At 40.8% G+C, this 13,236-nt stretch overlaps 1 protein-coding gene across 2 annotated transcripts; it reads left to right on the plus strand.

Moving 5' to 3' along the window:
* The first annotated feature begins 1,824 nt into the window (after positions 1–1,824).
* LOC103635459 (protein NSP-INTERACTING KINASE 3) lies at positions 1,825–12,415 on the plus strand. 2 transcript variants are annotated; one of them, XM_023300921.1, is made up of 11 exons: positions 1,825–2,133; positions 2,261–2,393; positions 2,494–2,565; positions 2,790–2,933; positions 3,085–3,159; positions 3,306–3,365; positions 3,492–3,571; positions 3,697–3,837; positions 10,311–10,652; positions 11,028–11,419; positions 11,840–12,415. In XM_023300921.1, the coding sequence occupies exons 1-11, from the start codon at positions 2,010–2,012 to the stop codon at positions 12,164–12,166; spliced, it is 1,890 nt and encodes a 629-aa protein (XP_023156689.1). In that variant the 5' UTR covers positions 1,825–2,009; the 3' UTR covers positions 12,167–12,415. The 2 variants fall into 2 exon arrangements, with proteins under 2 accessions (XP_023156689.1, XP_008656130.1); XM_008657908.4 differs by having other exon boundaries at positions 1,826–2,133; positions 10,305–10,652.
* Positions 12,416–13,236: the final 821 nt, after the last annotated feature.

Here is a 13,236-nt window from a genome sequence, read left to right on the forward strand (position 1 = left end):
GCGAGCTACAGCTCCTATCGGGGAGGACGAATGAGTATTTATACTACAAAGGTCATAGGCGGTTGGATTAAGGAACCGCCAGTGAAAACTTATTTCCACTAGCGGTTTTCTTAACACAACCGCTAGTAGAAACCATTCATTTTCACTGACGGTTGGTGTAATGGAACCACAAGTAAAAACAATATTATCACTGGTGGTTTCATTGCACAACCGCCAATGGAAATGGATATTATCACTGGTGGTTCCATTGCACAACCGCCTGTGAAAATGGATGGTTTCTATTGGCAGTTGTGTTAAAAAACCCGCCAGTAGAAATATGTTTCCACTGGTGGTTCTAGTATTGGGCCCACCTGTTTATTTTTACCGTCGCGCGATAACTCAAACTGCCAGTCAAAATTTATGCATATCATAGGCTTAAAGCTCTACTAGTGATCCCCTCTATTACCATTTACTCCCAAAAGTGTCCTTCAAATTTATTCCAGGCATTAAAGAAACTTAGTATAAGGTTCTAGAAATAAAAAATTCATTAGCACTAGTTTATATTATTTATTATATATTACCCTACATTTTTTTCATTATGTCATGCATGCCTTGCGTCTCACTCGGCCACGTATCATGGTCCCAGTAAGCATGGCAGCGGGTGAAATAAAATATAGGTGAAGCAAACATATACACGTTCACGATAATTACCTAATGGATAAAGTTTCATACTTTCACCTGTGCTTGCACGGGTAACATTTATGGCATTCGTATAATCGAGTATGGGACCTACAAATCCAGATTACTAGTCGTACTACAATAAATATAATCCTATATACGTATATATCCTCTCAGTCCTAAATTAATATTCGTTTTAAATCTTTTTTATGACTATATTCAATTAGATGATAATAAATCTAGACATATATATAAAATGCATATATCAAATATTGTAGGAATCCACAAAATCCTAAGGCCCTGTTCAGTTTTCATGGATTAGAACTCTGCAATGATTCATAGCCAGATTACTTTATTAATTTATATAAATTTTGATGAGCTGTAACAAATCATGCTTGGTTCTTGGACAAACGAACGGGCCCTAAAACGAATTTTAAGTAACAACGGGTGAAAACGGCATACATGTGGCAATTTTTGGGGGGGGGGGGGGGGGGAAAGCAAGCCGGCTGAGTCTAATGTAGCAATGAAAAAAATGTAATTTTACCTCCGCATCTTCCATCCTAATTAAAATAGTATTATCTCTGTTTTTTTATTTATCGTGATTTAGTTTAAAAATAAAAGAGCGGACGACAAATATTTAAAAATAGAGGTAGCAGTTGTTTTAGCACTTGGTTTTATGTATATATTTAAATAAATGATGATAAATTTAAAAACATATATAAAATACGTACATTAGGTATTATATAAATTTCTTAGTTACCTAAAACGAATTTTAATTTAGCACAAAGTGAGTATGTAATAACACATGGTCATGAACACAACCATTCGGTAAGCTAGTTACCAAATCACTGCTAAAATCTGAAAGATTCCTTTGTGAGTTCCTCCCTCGTGAACCGTCAAGGCGCTGCATGGCCCCGGCGTTTACTGCCGGTGAGCACATCTCCGGCCCCCGTTCGTCACGAGCGGCGCGCGCTACCCTCGTCGCCGCTGCCCCTGCTTAGCATCAACGCAACGCGCAGCCCCCCGGACACCGGTAACGGAAGCCAACCAGCAAGGGACGGGCGGTTCGCTACGGACAAGCAGTATGCAGGCACCCGTCCGTCCGGCCGGCCGGCCGCGCGGCATGCACGCAACGCCAGCATACGCTGTGGCGTCACCGCGTCTCCAGCATCGACCACCGAGGGCAGGCCGGTGTGCTCCCCGCTTTCGTACATTGCCTCGATCCGACTCTCACTGTCTCACTACTCACAGTCCCGTGGCCGCAGCAGCAGCAGTTTCTTTCCGAAGTCGGAACCCTGTGCGCGGTGGTGCGTCGTTGCCGAGAGAGAGGTAGCTAGCCGTACCGCGGCGCCATGGGCGGGCGTGGGGCTCCGGACGCGACAAGGATGCTGGTGGTGGCTGTGGTCGGCGTCATGGTCGCCGCGGCGGCTGTCCTGTGCCCGGCCCCGGCGGCGGCTGGGAAGTTAGGCAAACAAGGTACATGCTGGCCCGTCTGAATTCGTAGCTTTCTTCTACCAGAGGAAATCAGATCCTCTTGGTTCTTTGCTGCTGCGCTGCGTTCCCTTCCATCAACGCCGTGGTCTTGTTTATGCATGGTTTGCAGCCAAGGCGCTGGTGGCCGTCAAGGCGGCGCTGCATGATCCCGGCAACGCTCTCTGGGACTGGGACCTCAAGTTCGGCAACGACCCGTGCCACTGGAACATGGTCACCTGCCATGAGGGACAGATTCAGGAGTTGTATGTTCTCCTCATCCTTTGCATATGTATATGGGGAGTTTATTATATTTCTGTTCTGCCATGATTTTCACGGTTCTCTGCGTTTGTACGCGCTGCTCAGGTCTATGACGAACAAGAACCTCTCCGGCACACTGTCGCCGGCGATCGGAAAAATCAGGTCGCTGCGTTATCTGTAAGTCAAAAGATCCAGAATTTCTATGCTGCTAGTCCTGTCCGGAATTAACAGATCGATCTTGTGAGATTCCCAGGCTGTGGTGATTATATTGTTTTAACGCATTCAGTTCGTTGCATGCAGCCATGCACTGCTTCCTACTATATATACTTGCTGTTGTGAGCTGTGACTATATATTTGTAATATAAGGAAAAAGGGCGATTTTGTTTTCAAATTTTTGGCAGGTTGTTACACCAGAATGCTATCTCTGGTCCTATCCCTGACACCATAGGAAGGATGAAGCTGCTTGAAGTGCTTGACCTGTCGAACAATCATTTCAGTGGAAGCATCCCAAGTACGCTGGGCAATCTGGCCAACCTTCAGTACCTGTAAGACTAGTAAATTAATTAATATTCCTGATTGCCAACATTATATCCAGACATATCTATATCTCATTTCCGTACATATATCTCTACATCTGAAGATTGATTCCAGCACACGATCTTTATGTTATCTGCCCCCCTTGTCTCTTTCCTCCAGGAGATTGAACAATAACAGCTTATCTGGACCTATACCTGAATCACTAGCCACGGATGCTCTCATGATCTTCAACCTGTAATTCTTTTGACAATCTTATTAATTTTTATCTTTATCTTAATTTCTTTTGACACAATTTTGTTTTATCTTTATCTTAAGTGTCACTGTGTGGTTTACTTGTTCCTCATTCCTAAGAAATAATACATGTTATCTATAACCTACAGGGATGTTTCCTTCAACAACCTGAGTGGTCACCGGCCGGCTTTTCGAACGTGGAATGTCTTGTAAGTGATGTAAAGTTCATATTTTCGATCCCTGTGTATCAACTGGGGCAACATGAGCTATTTATATATGGTTTTCCTCCTTTCTCATTTCCTTAATCCATCATGCCTGAATATATATCTATATAGTTTCGAAGGTAACCCATTCCTAAGTGATATCGGCTCAGAGTCAATTGCTGCGCCCGTGGCTCCAAAGGATGTTAAAGAAGGTTGTTCAGTGTCCAATTCTGGACACTTTCGAATTTCATATTAGTGAAAGTTAACTAATTAAAGCGACCATAATTTTTTTTGTGCGTATGTGTGCTCACCACAAATTTTTTTTTTTTACCTCCAGAGGATTTACAATTCATGAGTAAAAGCATTTTTATGCTGCTAGTGTGCATAGCAATTGGTTGTTCACTGGTTGCCGTGGTGACTGGAGCTGTGCTGTTTTGGAAAAGGCGTCAGCGTGAGCGAGTCTTTGCAGTTGCAGATGGTAATATATGTATAAGTTTTTTTTTTAAATGCTATATACGTTTTATGATCTATTGAACTTTAGTTTGGGAACATTAATCTGGAAAAGGGTTTGACAGGTTCACGTCTCCCATTGCAGATGAGGATCCTAATGTTACATATGCTGGGATCGTCCAGCTCTATCTTCTTATTAACATGTTTGCCATTACATAAGAAATTTGTTTAGAAATTAAAATGTTACATTGCTGTATGGACTGTTTATACACATATACATTTCACAACAATATCATTCAGTAGATATGGGAAATTATATTGGAGTCCATATATATATATATATATATATATATATATATATATTAATTGTGGAATTTTTGTTGTTGTCTTCCTTTTTATTTTTATGGCTTTGATTTTCATAAAGATTGTACTAACACCCCCTCAGTCTTTTTTCTCGAATACACACGAGAGCTGCACATCAATATATTAAGAAGAGAAAGAAAAGGGGAGCCACACACCCCACCTAGGATTACATTGCAAGTTGATCACTGGCTATAGAGAAGAGAACGACCTAGAGCCGTCTTACACAAACAACTCACCTACCTAGAAGCATGACAAGGCTTTTGCTCTTGCTAAGGATCAATACAATGCCTCTTCCCTGGCCACCCGGAGGGCAACAACTAAGCTAAGGCTACACCCATCAAAAACACAATTGATCATATGCTTCCAAACAACCCAGGCACCCATGATCACCAAAGCGTTGTAACCTTTTTCATCAGACCAGGCACTCGAGAGTTGTTGCTCCTCCACCAAGATTCAATTGTGAGACCATCCCGCTATGGACAAAACTCATGCAACCCTCTAGCTTTGAGAAGCTCGAACTAGAATTGCTTGGCAAAAACACAAACAACCAAAAGACGATTAATATTGTCATGTTTATGGTCACACAATGCACATCACATTGAATGTGAAAGCCCATGTTTTACAAGTCTGTCAACCGTACAACACCTGGTATGCTCCATAAGCCAAATAAAAAACTTACATTTTGGAATAAATGCACATGACCGAAGAAAAAAGGTGGTCTAGGGGGTCATCAACCTAAGAAGCTAGAACTCGTATCTCCGAATGAAATTTCTTGACAAGCTCTACAACAAGAAACAAATCCCTTGGGTTAACCTGGTTTGGAATACCTACTACTCTGACGGCAAGACCCCTCATGCATCCAAGTTCATGGGCTCGTTTTGGTGGAGAGACATCCTTAAACTTTGTGATCTCTTCATAGGAATATCCAATTATAAGGTTGGAGATGGTAAAACAGTTCTATTTTGGCATGATTTATGGAATGACAACATCCGCAGAAATAAGTATCCAAGGATTTTCACCTTCGCAAAAAATCAAAGCATTTTAGTTGCTTTTTTTTGACTCAGGAGAACTTGACAAACAATTTCCACTTACCCCTTACTGAGCAAGCAAACACCGAGCTACAACAACTTCTGGATGAAGTGCAGCAAATTCGAGAATTAGTGATTGAACCAGAAGAGAAAGACTCTTGGAGTTATATTTGGGGGAATAGCACCTACTCGTCAACTAAACTTTACCACTACACTTTCAAAAATGTTAATCCTCCAAAACCCTTTCTCTGGATATGGGAGTCCAGATGTTCAAACAAGCTTAAAGTTTTCACCTTGCTGCTGTTGATGGACAGGCTGAACACCAGAAACATCCTAAAGAGAAAGAACTTTAAGGTTCAAGGCGACAATTACAGTTGTGCTATTTGTCAACTTCAAAGAGAAGAAACTGCCTTCCATTTGTTCTTCAATTGCCCTTTCAGCCAAGACTGTTGGAGACATCTGAATATTCAGTGGAACTACCAGATTGACTTCTTTGCAACCTTTCAACAAGCCAGGGACTTGCACGGTTCACCATTCTTTATGGAGGTCTTTATCATAGCAACTTGGCAAATCTGGAAGCAAGAAACAATGTTATCTTTGACAGGGGATGGCCATCTTTCCTTGGCTGGAAAAAAGAATTCTGCGTCGAAGCTCTTCTGCAAGCTAACCGCTTTTCTAAAGAGAAATCAACTCTTTTCTCCTCACTTGTAAATTCCTATAGATAGCAGATAGTTCTTTTCCCTGTGCTTTAGTTAGTTTACTTATGGTTTATGTCTTGGGAGCGACTGCTAATGCTCTTTGTCCACTTTCTTCTTTATATTAATAAATATCTACCACAGTAGAGGCTTCCCCTGCTGTACATTTTCAAAAAAAACTTACATTTTCCTGGTGCTCAGGTTTTGCAACCCTTTCCACTGGCTCGAGCCTATTGATCCTTTGAAGTCTTATCAATGATCACACCCCTTGGGTCCATGAGGTTCTATGTCAATTGATGTCCCATCCATAAGATGTGGGAGTGCAAACTCACTTAGTTTCTGAAATCGTTAATTCATTGCAATATATTTTTTAGATGATTGAAATTTGCAACCCATCTATTTTGTCAATATGCCGAATCACGCAATCGAATAGCCCACTAAATACCATAACTTGATGGGTTTTGAGGTTTGTATTAAAGTGCGTTATAGTAGATGTACCATGGTGTCGAGGCACTGCCCTCTAGGGCCATGGTGTTCATCCACTTGGATTAGGGATGGAGTCATTATGGAAGATGCGATGATGAGGGATGATGTGTCGGATGTCGTCATCATCTAGCATGGTAAAAATATGGCTTCAATAAGGACACAACAAATAATTCCAAGGGGACTAGAGCTAAGGGAGATATGTGGCTATTAACCACATATGAATGATGAATTCCAAAGATTGAAGGGTGGTAAGATATAGTGGTTAGGGTTTTTGGAGAACTTGTGTATGATGCTTATATTGGAGCCACTAGAGACCTTGCCTTTCAGCATGGTCGAGATCCGATGCCTGATCCACTTGAATTAGATCCAACAAGGGAGGGAGACTTGAGGATGTTTATTTCTAATGACTCGAGTAGCGACAATGGCGGGCTTAGATAACTCGAGGCTATCCTTTTTTCAAGAGAACGAATGATCACACCTTAAGTAAACATGGTGGTGGCATATATCATCATGCATTATGCGACATCATGGGGTCATGAAGGTAGCAACGTGTGCTTCAAAGGAGGATCCATATAGCTCTCAAGTGCACCAAATAAATTGATCTCCACTATGTTATGTATGATGGTCTGCAAAGGGTGTGATTCCCTTAGTGTGCTTCGTATTAATCAAATTTGGATTAGGATCTTGAAGAGCTCATGCCATCAAGAGTAACTAGGAACACATATGGTATAGTTTTGTGCAAGGTGCTCCACCACCAAAGTCAGAGCCTTATAGACTGATCTAGTTTTTGGCACTCCAATTCTAGACATTGAAACACCTCTAGCTCCACACGTATAAGACAGAAGTGCTCCTACACACAATCTTGTTTGGTGCGGCTTTGCCCACTCTAGTACAAAGAGCCGCACATGGAGCTATTGTGGGGGACACACCAAACATGCCCTAGGAGATGCTAGGTAATGTTGAAAGGAATGTGCTAGCACACATTAGTCAAGAGTATGGAAGCTAGATTTGGTGGATCCATAGGCTATATAATGACGGTGATGTAGTGGCAAGTGTAGTGGTGGGTCAACCAATGTGAGGAAGGACACAAGAGGTGGAAACATAGGATTAGTGTTTTAGCTTGATACCATAAAAGAATTCAGGTTTAGGATAATAATAATAAAGTCATTTTAAGTGATAATAATTAGAAGTTATAGTAGTAGATTACATGTGTTTGGATTTAAAAACTACGTACAACAAACATGCTATACATGGAAGTATACTTCCATAGATCAATAATCGTATGTTGCCAAGTAGATTGTATGAGGAATATTGCCTTATTTCACAGATTACAAACAAGGGTAAGAAGTCTAATTGTGATCATAATAGTTTACCAATGTGTTTTAAGAAGATGCTATATAAAAATCTACGTGTAGAATAAAGATCGCTCATGTGGTACTAATAAGTAGCTTCTCGCATGAACATCGAGAAAAACCCTAGCGACCGACTGCTGGGTGTGACATCGAATACCTAGGATACATGCTTGTGGCCATGTGAATCTCGCATAAGCAACTCCGGTGTTGCGCATCTAACTTAAGATCACAACCAATGTTCGGTGTTTAAATTTGTGCTATAGTGAGTTGAACCCATATCTAAAGTGTTATTAAGGATGCTATAACGATTAGACTATTGACACATTTACAATGTAAGGAGGTCAAGCTTGTTTTGATGTGAAGAATAATAGGTGGCCCAAAACTAGCATGGCCACTAACTTGTTAGCATAGCAATGAAGTACCATAATCCAAAATGTTTAGGATTCTCTTCTTTTTCTCTCGAACGCATAGGAGGACTACACATCATTATATTGAGAAGAAAAGGGAAAAGAGTATAGGAGACTCTTACAACCCCTAATGGTGCGAAAAAAACATATGAAGACTTGCCACTCAGATTAGCATACAACCAACATCTTGGAGTGAACCCTATGGCCATAGGCTATCGAGCCCTTTGGGTCCAACCATACACCAAAAATTAGCCTTCTTTACTACATTTCTCATGATGCTACCAAAACTAGGTGAGTCTCCCTCGAACAAACAACCATTTCTATGATTCTAGATACATCAAGCCACCAAAATTGCCAAGGAGTTAAACCCATTTCCAAAAATGCTCAGTATGCGATGCACAACCTAGCACCGCCATTCAATAAAAATGGTGTCATTTAGGATTCTCTTCTTGTTTTATAGAACCTTTTCCCTTCACTAAACTCTATATGTTGTACCTTAATCTTTGTTCATAGAGTTAAATTTCTAGAATCACAACTTAGGCGACTTTTTTAATATATGATTATAACTATGGAGAATATTAACTACATAAAAAAGATGACCGAGAAATTTGGTATCTCTATTCAATGAGAACATGAGTTAGGTTCTTGGAATTGGGACTACTGCAACGACAAAGGTGAGTGAGGCAGACTCCTATGAAACATGCTTATTATGGATGAAAGGGTGAACTACGGTGCTTGGTGCGAACTAGATACCTTTGCGATTTCCTATATCTATACTGTTTTTAATTCATTGCCACATTTAAAATAGCTTTAAATATGTTTTTGAGTCCCAAACTTAAAATGTAGTACTTCTTTTGCAATGTAGTTTCATTAAAAGAATTTAGATTCTTGACTTCAACGAGATAGACTTGAGGTAGTTAAAGTAAGAATGTGTTTGAGAGAGAAAACCTATATATAATTAAAATACTAGTGGGCCTCTTAGTCATTGTCTTGCTTGCCTATGGATACACTAAGACTATGCTCCTTACCCACAAGTAGACATTTGCAAACTTTGGCCAAGATAAGGGCGAATACAGGTCTTTGTGGTCGTAAAAGCGACCTAGTCTCAAGATTGGAATTCGTGGAATATGAACAACTTGTTAATCGAACAAATATTTTTGTCTATGATACTTTTAAGTATGATATTATATCACCTAAGTTTCATAACAGAAAAATTACAAAAGTAATTTTATAAATTTTAGGAGATTTTAAATAAGTCAATATTTCATTTGATTTTATATCTTTTCTAGATTTATATCTATACATGTTCCCTAGCCCTATGTGGTGCGTGCTTCTAGCTTTGCAGTGGTGATGTTGTCTCCGGCCACAGGCAAGTGAGGTTCATTTAAAAGGAGTGGCTACTGGTGATTCAAAATATCGAGCTATGTTTAATAGAAGGTGGGTTGGAGGGGCCTTGGTGGTGATGGTGGTTGGCCATACGGGCTTGAAAGGACACAGAGAAGGCTAGGGAGAAGATGGTAACAAGGTTGTTATCACAACAAAGGAGCACAAAGGCTTTGAATATAGAGAAAATTCTATATAGTGGCAATTTTGCCCAGTACTTTATTTGCCATCGCAAATGTTTCAATCCCTTCTATGTCACTAGGATACAATTTTTTAATCTTCCATGTCATCACTAGTGAAATAGAGGGGTAAGAAAATTGCAGGTCCCAATCCCTTTTATGCCACAGGCAATGGTAGGAAGAATAAGAAATTGTGTCCGGATGGCATAGAAGGGATCAGGATATTTGCGATGACAAATAGGATACTGAGCAAAATTATTGTCATATAAAGAATTGCCCCGTGAATATATTAGTGTGGAAAGAAGTGTTCTCGATCATATCTCCTCACTATTAGGATTTTGTCTACATTGTTCATTTCATTTTCTGATATGAGTTCTTTCCTATAATGATGCAAAATTCATGTTTTTTCTAGACATCTAATGGTGCAGTTCATGGTTATGCTTTTTTTGGAAGATCCATGGTTGTGGTTTTCAATTTAACTTTGTTGTTGCGCCCATATCTATTAACTTTTCAGAACATATATTAATTATCCTGTATGTGTAATGCTATCCAATTATCTCCGCCATGCATTCTTATACCTGATGATTTGTACATGTTCATAGTTTCAGTTCATCATGACCCAGAAGGTTGTCTTGGCCATCTGAAGCAGTACAGTTTTCAGGAGATGAGAATGGCTACCAATAACTTCAGCCAAAGAAATATTTTGGGAGAGGGAGGATATGGTATAGTATACAAGGGTGATTTGCCTGATGGAACAACTGTTGCTGTTAAAAGACTTAAGGATCATGATTCAGTTGTTGGGGATGATCAATTCCACACAGAAGTTGAAGTGATAAGCTTGGCTGTCCATCGTAATCTCCTTCATCTTAATGGGTTTTGCGTTGCAAATAATGAAAGGCTTCTTGTGTATCCCTACATGCCGAATGGAACGGTTGCTTCTAAATTAAAAGGTTAGTATTGTACTTCATGCTGTTCTATCCCATACACGCACAGTTGCACCTTCATATTGAGAATCCCATAAGGGTAAAAAAATGAACAAGCCACAATTTTTTTCAGTAATCATGTGAAGTTCTCGGCAATCCCTTTTGATCCTATCCACTTTTACTTTGTAATTTAGGATATAGATTCACTTGGTCTCAGGAACAACTCTGACCAATATATATTGTTCTTAGAAACAGCATTAGTTAAAACAATAAGATGAATACGACATAGTAGTGTAGGCTCTCCTTTAAGTTGTTTAGTTCAAAGCATTGCAGGCATCGTATTCTGAGGTTTCCCTTTTTGAAGCAAATTCACCTGATTTTCTCCTTCCTTTACATTGCCAGAATGCGTTGATGGAGAACCAGCCTTAGACTGGGCAAAGAGAAAGAGGATAGCCCTTGGTGCGTCACAGGGACTGCTCTATTTGCATGAACAATGTGATCCTAAGATAATCCATCGTGACATCAAGGCCTCCAATGTCCTCCTTGATGAATATCTTGAAGCAGTTGTTGCAGATTTTGGATTGGCAAAACTTGTAGATCATTGGATGTCCCATGTTGTCACATCAGTGCGCGGAACAATTGGGCGCATACCACCCGAGTATTATCTGTCTGGCCACGCTTCGGAGAAGACTGATGTCTTTTGCTTTGGTCTTCTGTTGATTGAGTTAGTCACTGGTCGATCAACGCTGGAGCTTCATGAGAATGAATTTGATAAGGGAGGAATTATTGAATTGGTAAGTACTGTTTCAAATCTAGTTTTTTTTACTGGACTATTTTTTTAAGGAAAGAGTTGTTTTCCTTTAGGTCACTTGCATAGGAAAATTTCAGTATGTTAATATTTGGACACCCATGTTAAAGGAATGTGAAGATAAATGGTTAAAGAGTACATCTGGACCTTAGTCTGGAGCAGTAACCAGCAGCCATCGCCACATTTAATTTCCTGCCATTTTTTCCTTCTAATAACATTGAGCAGTTTTTAAACGCAGGCCATGTCTATATACTAATGTAACCATAATATATTTCTCCCAGAAGTTTTGCATTTGTTTTTTTTTTCTTTTCAAAAGGGCTTTGTTTTTGCCAATTGTGTTTCTTTTGTTCATTCATTCAAATAGCATGAACTTCCCTTCCCACACAGTTGTGCCTTCATGTTTCAGGCCAAAGAACTTCTGGAACAAAATAAGCTAAGCATGTTTGTGGACCGGAAGCTAGGAAGCAACTACGACAGTGCTGAATTGGAGGAGATGGTTCAGATTGCTTTGCTCTGCACAATGTACAGATCTTGCCACCGCCCCAGGATGTCTGAAATTGTTAAGATGCTGGAAGGAGGAGATGGGGTTGCAGAAAAATGGCAGGCCATGAAAGATATTGAGGAACCAAACCCCGACTCGTCATCAGAATTTGTGTGCATTGGTATAAATTATGACGTAGACGAGTGCAATTCAATCGAGCTTCAAGCCGTTGAACTCTCAGGGCCAAGGTGATCTGACTACAGCTTGTCATGTGTATATATATGTAAAGATCATTTTGGGACTAACAACTTGGGAAGACAAAGGAAGCGTAGGGATGCTTCAGACTTTCAGTTGAGTACCGTGCCATGTCTATAATGTCTCTTTATGTATGTGGCTTTTCTGAGAAGACCTGTTTATGGCAAGGCGGCCTTGCTGGACAAAAGTTAGTAATAATGAAATGAACTGGATTATATATGTAGATAAAAAAATTAACTAGTAGAATCCTGTGTTCTGCGTCTGAGACTTTATTACTACTCTTTCATTATTATATTAGTTTTCATTAAAAGTGTATCTAAAAAAGTGCATGCTTGGTATAGTGGTGATATAGCATAGGTTTAAAGTAGTCTCTCTATAGTTGAGTGGTGTTGGCGTCGATCTGGGCGCCAATCATTCAAAGGTGTACCGGCGGTGGTGCGGATGGTCTATGGCCCATGGCCGGATGGTCCGTGACCCTGTGGCAGGAGCGAGTCTTCGCTGCGTCGAGCCGGACGGTCCATGTATGTGGAGGGGTGACAGTGTTCGCCAACAGCACCTAGATTTCGCCCCCGGGAGGGACCTCGTTAGGGAAGTGAGATTCTAGGGTTGTCTTGGGGTCGGCAAGCCACACAAGACGTCTCCAGACGACGTAGAGTCAATGAGAGATAAAGATGGATGAGGAAGACTATGTTACTGCTACTCCTAGGGCACGAAAGTAAAGGAATAAAAGTGTCGGGGACCATAATTAGGGGTACCCTCAAGTCTCCTAATTCTCAGCTGGTAACCCCCGTCAGCATAAAGCTGCAAAGGCCTGATGGGTGCGATTAAGTCAGGGATCGGTCCATTCGAGGGACTCGATCACGCCTCGCCCGAGCCTAGCCTCGGACAAGGGCAACCGACCCCGGAAGATCTCCGTCTCGCCCGAGGCCCCCCCTCCAGCGACGAACATACTTCCGGCTCGCCCGAGGCCCTGTCTTCGCCAAGAAGCAACCCTGACCAAATCGCCGCGCCGACCGACCAAATCGCAGGAGCATTTAATGCAAAGGTGGCCTGACACCTTTATCCTG

Source organism: Zea mays, chromosome 8, assembly GCF_902167145.1.
Source record: "Zea mays cultivar B73 chromosome 8, Zm-B73-REFERENCE-NAM-5.0, whole genome shotgun sequence".
Classification (NCBI taxonomy): domain Eukaryota; kingdom Viridiplantae; phylum Streptophyta; class Magnoliopsida; order Poales; family Poaceae; genus Zea; species Zea mays.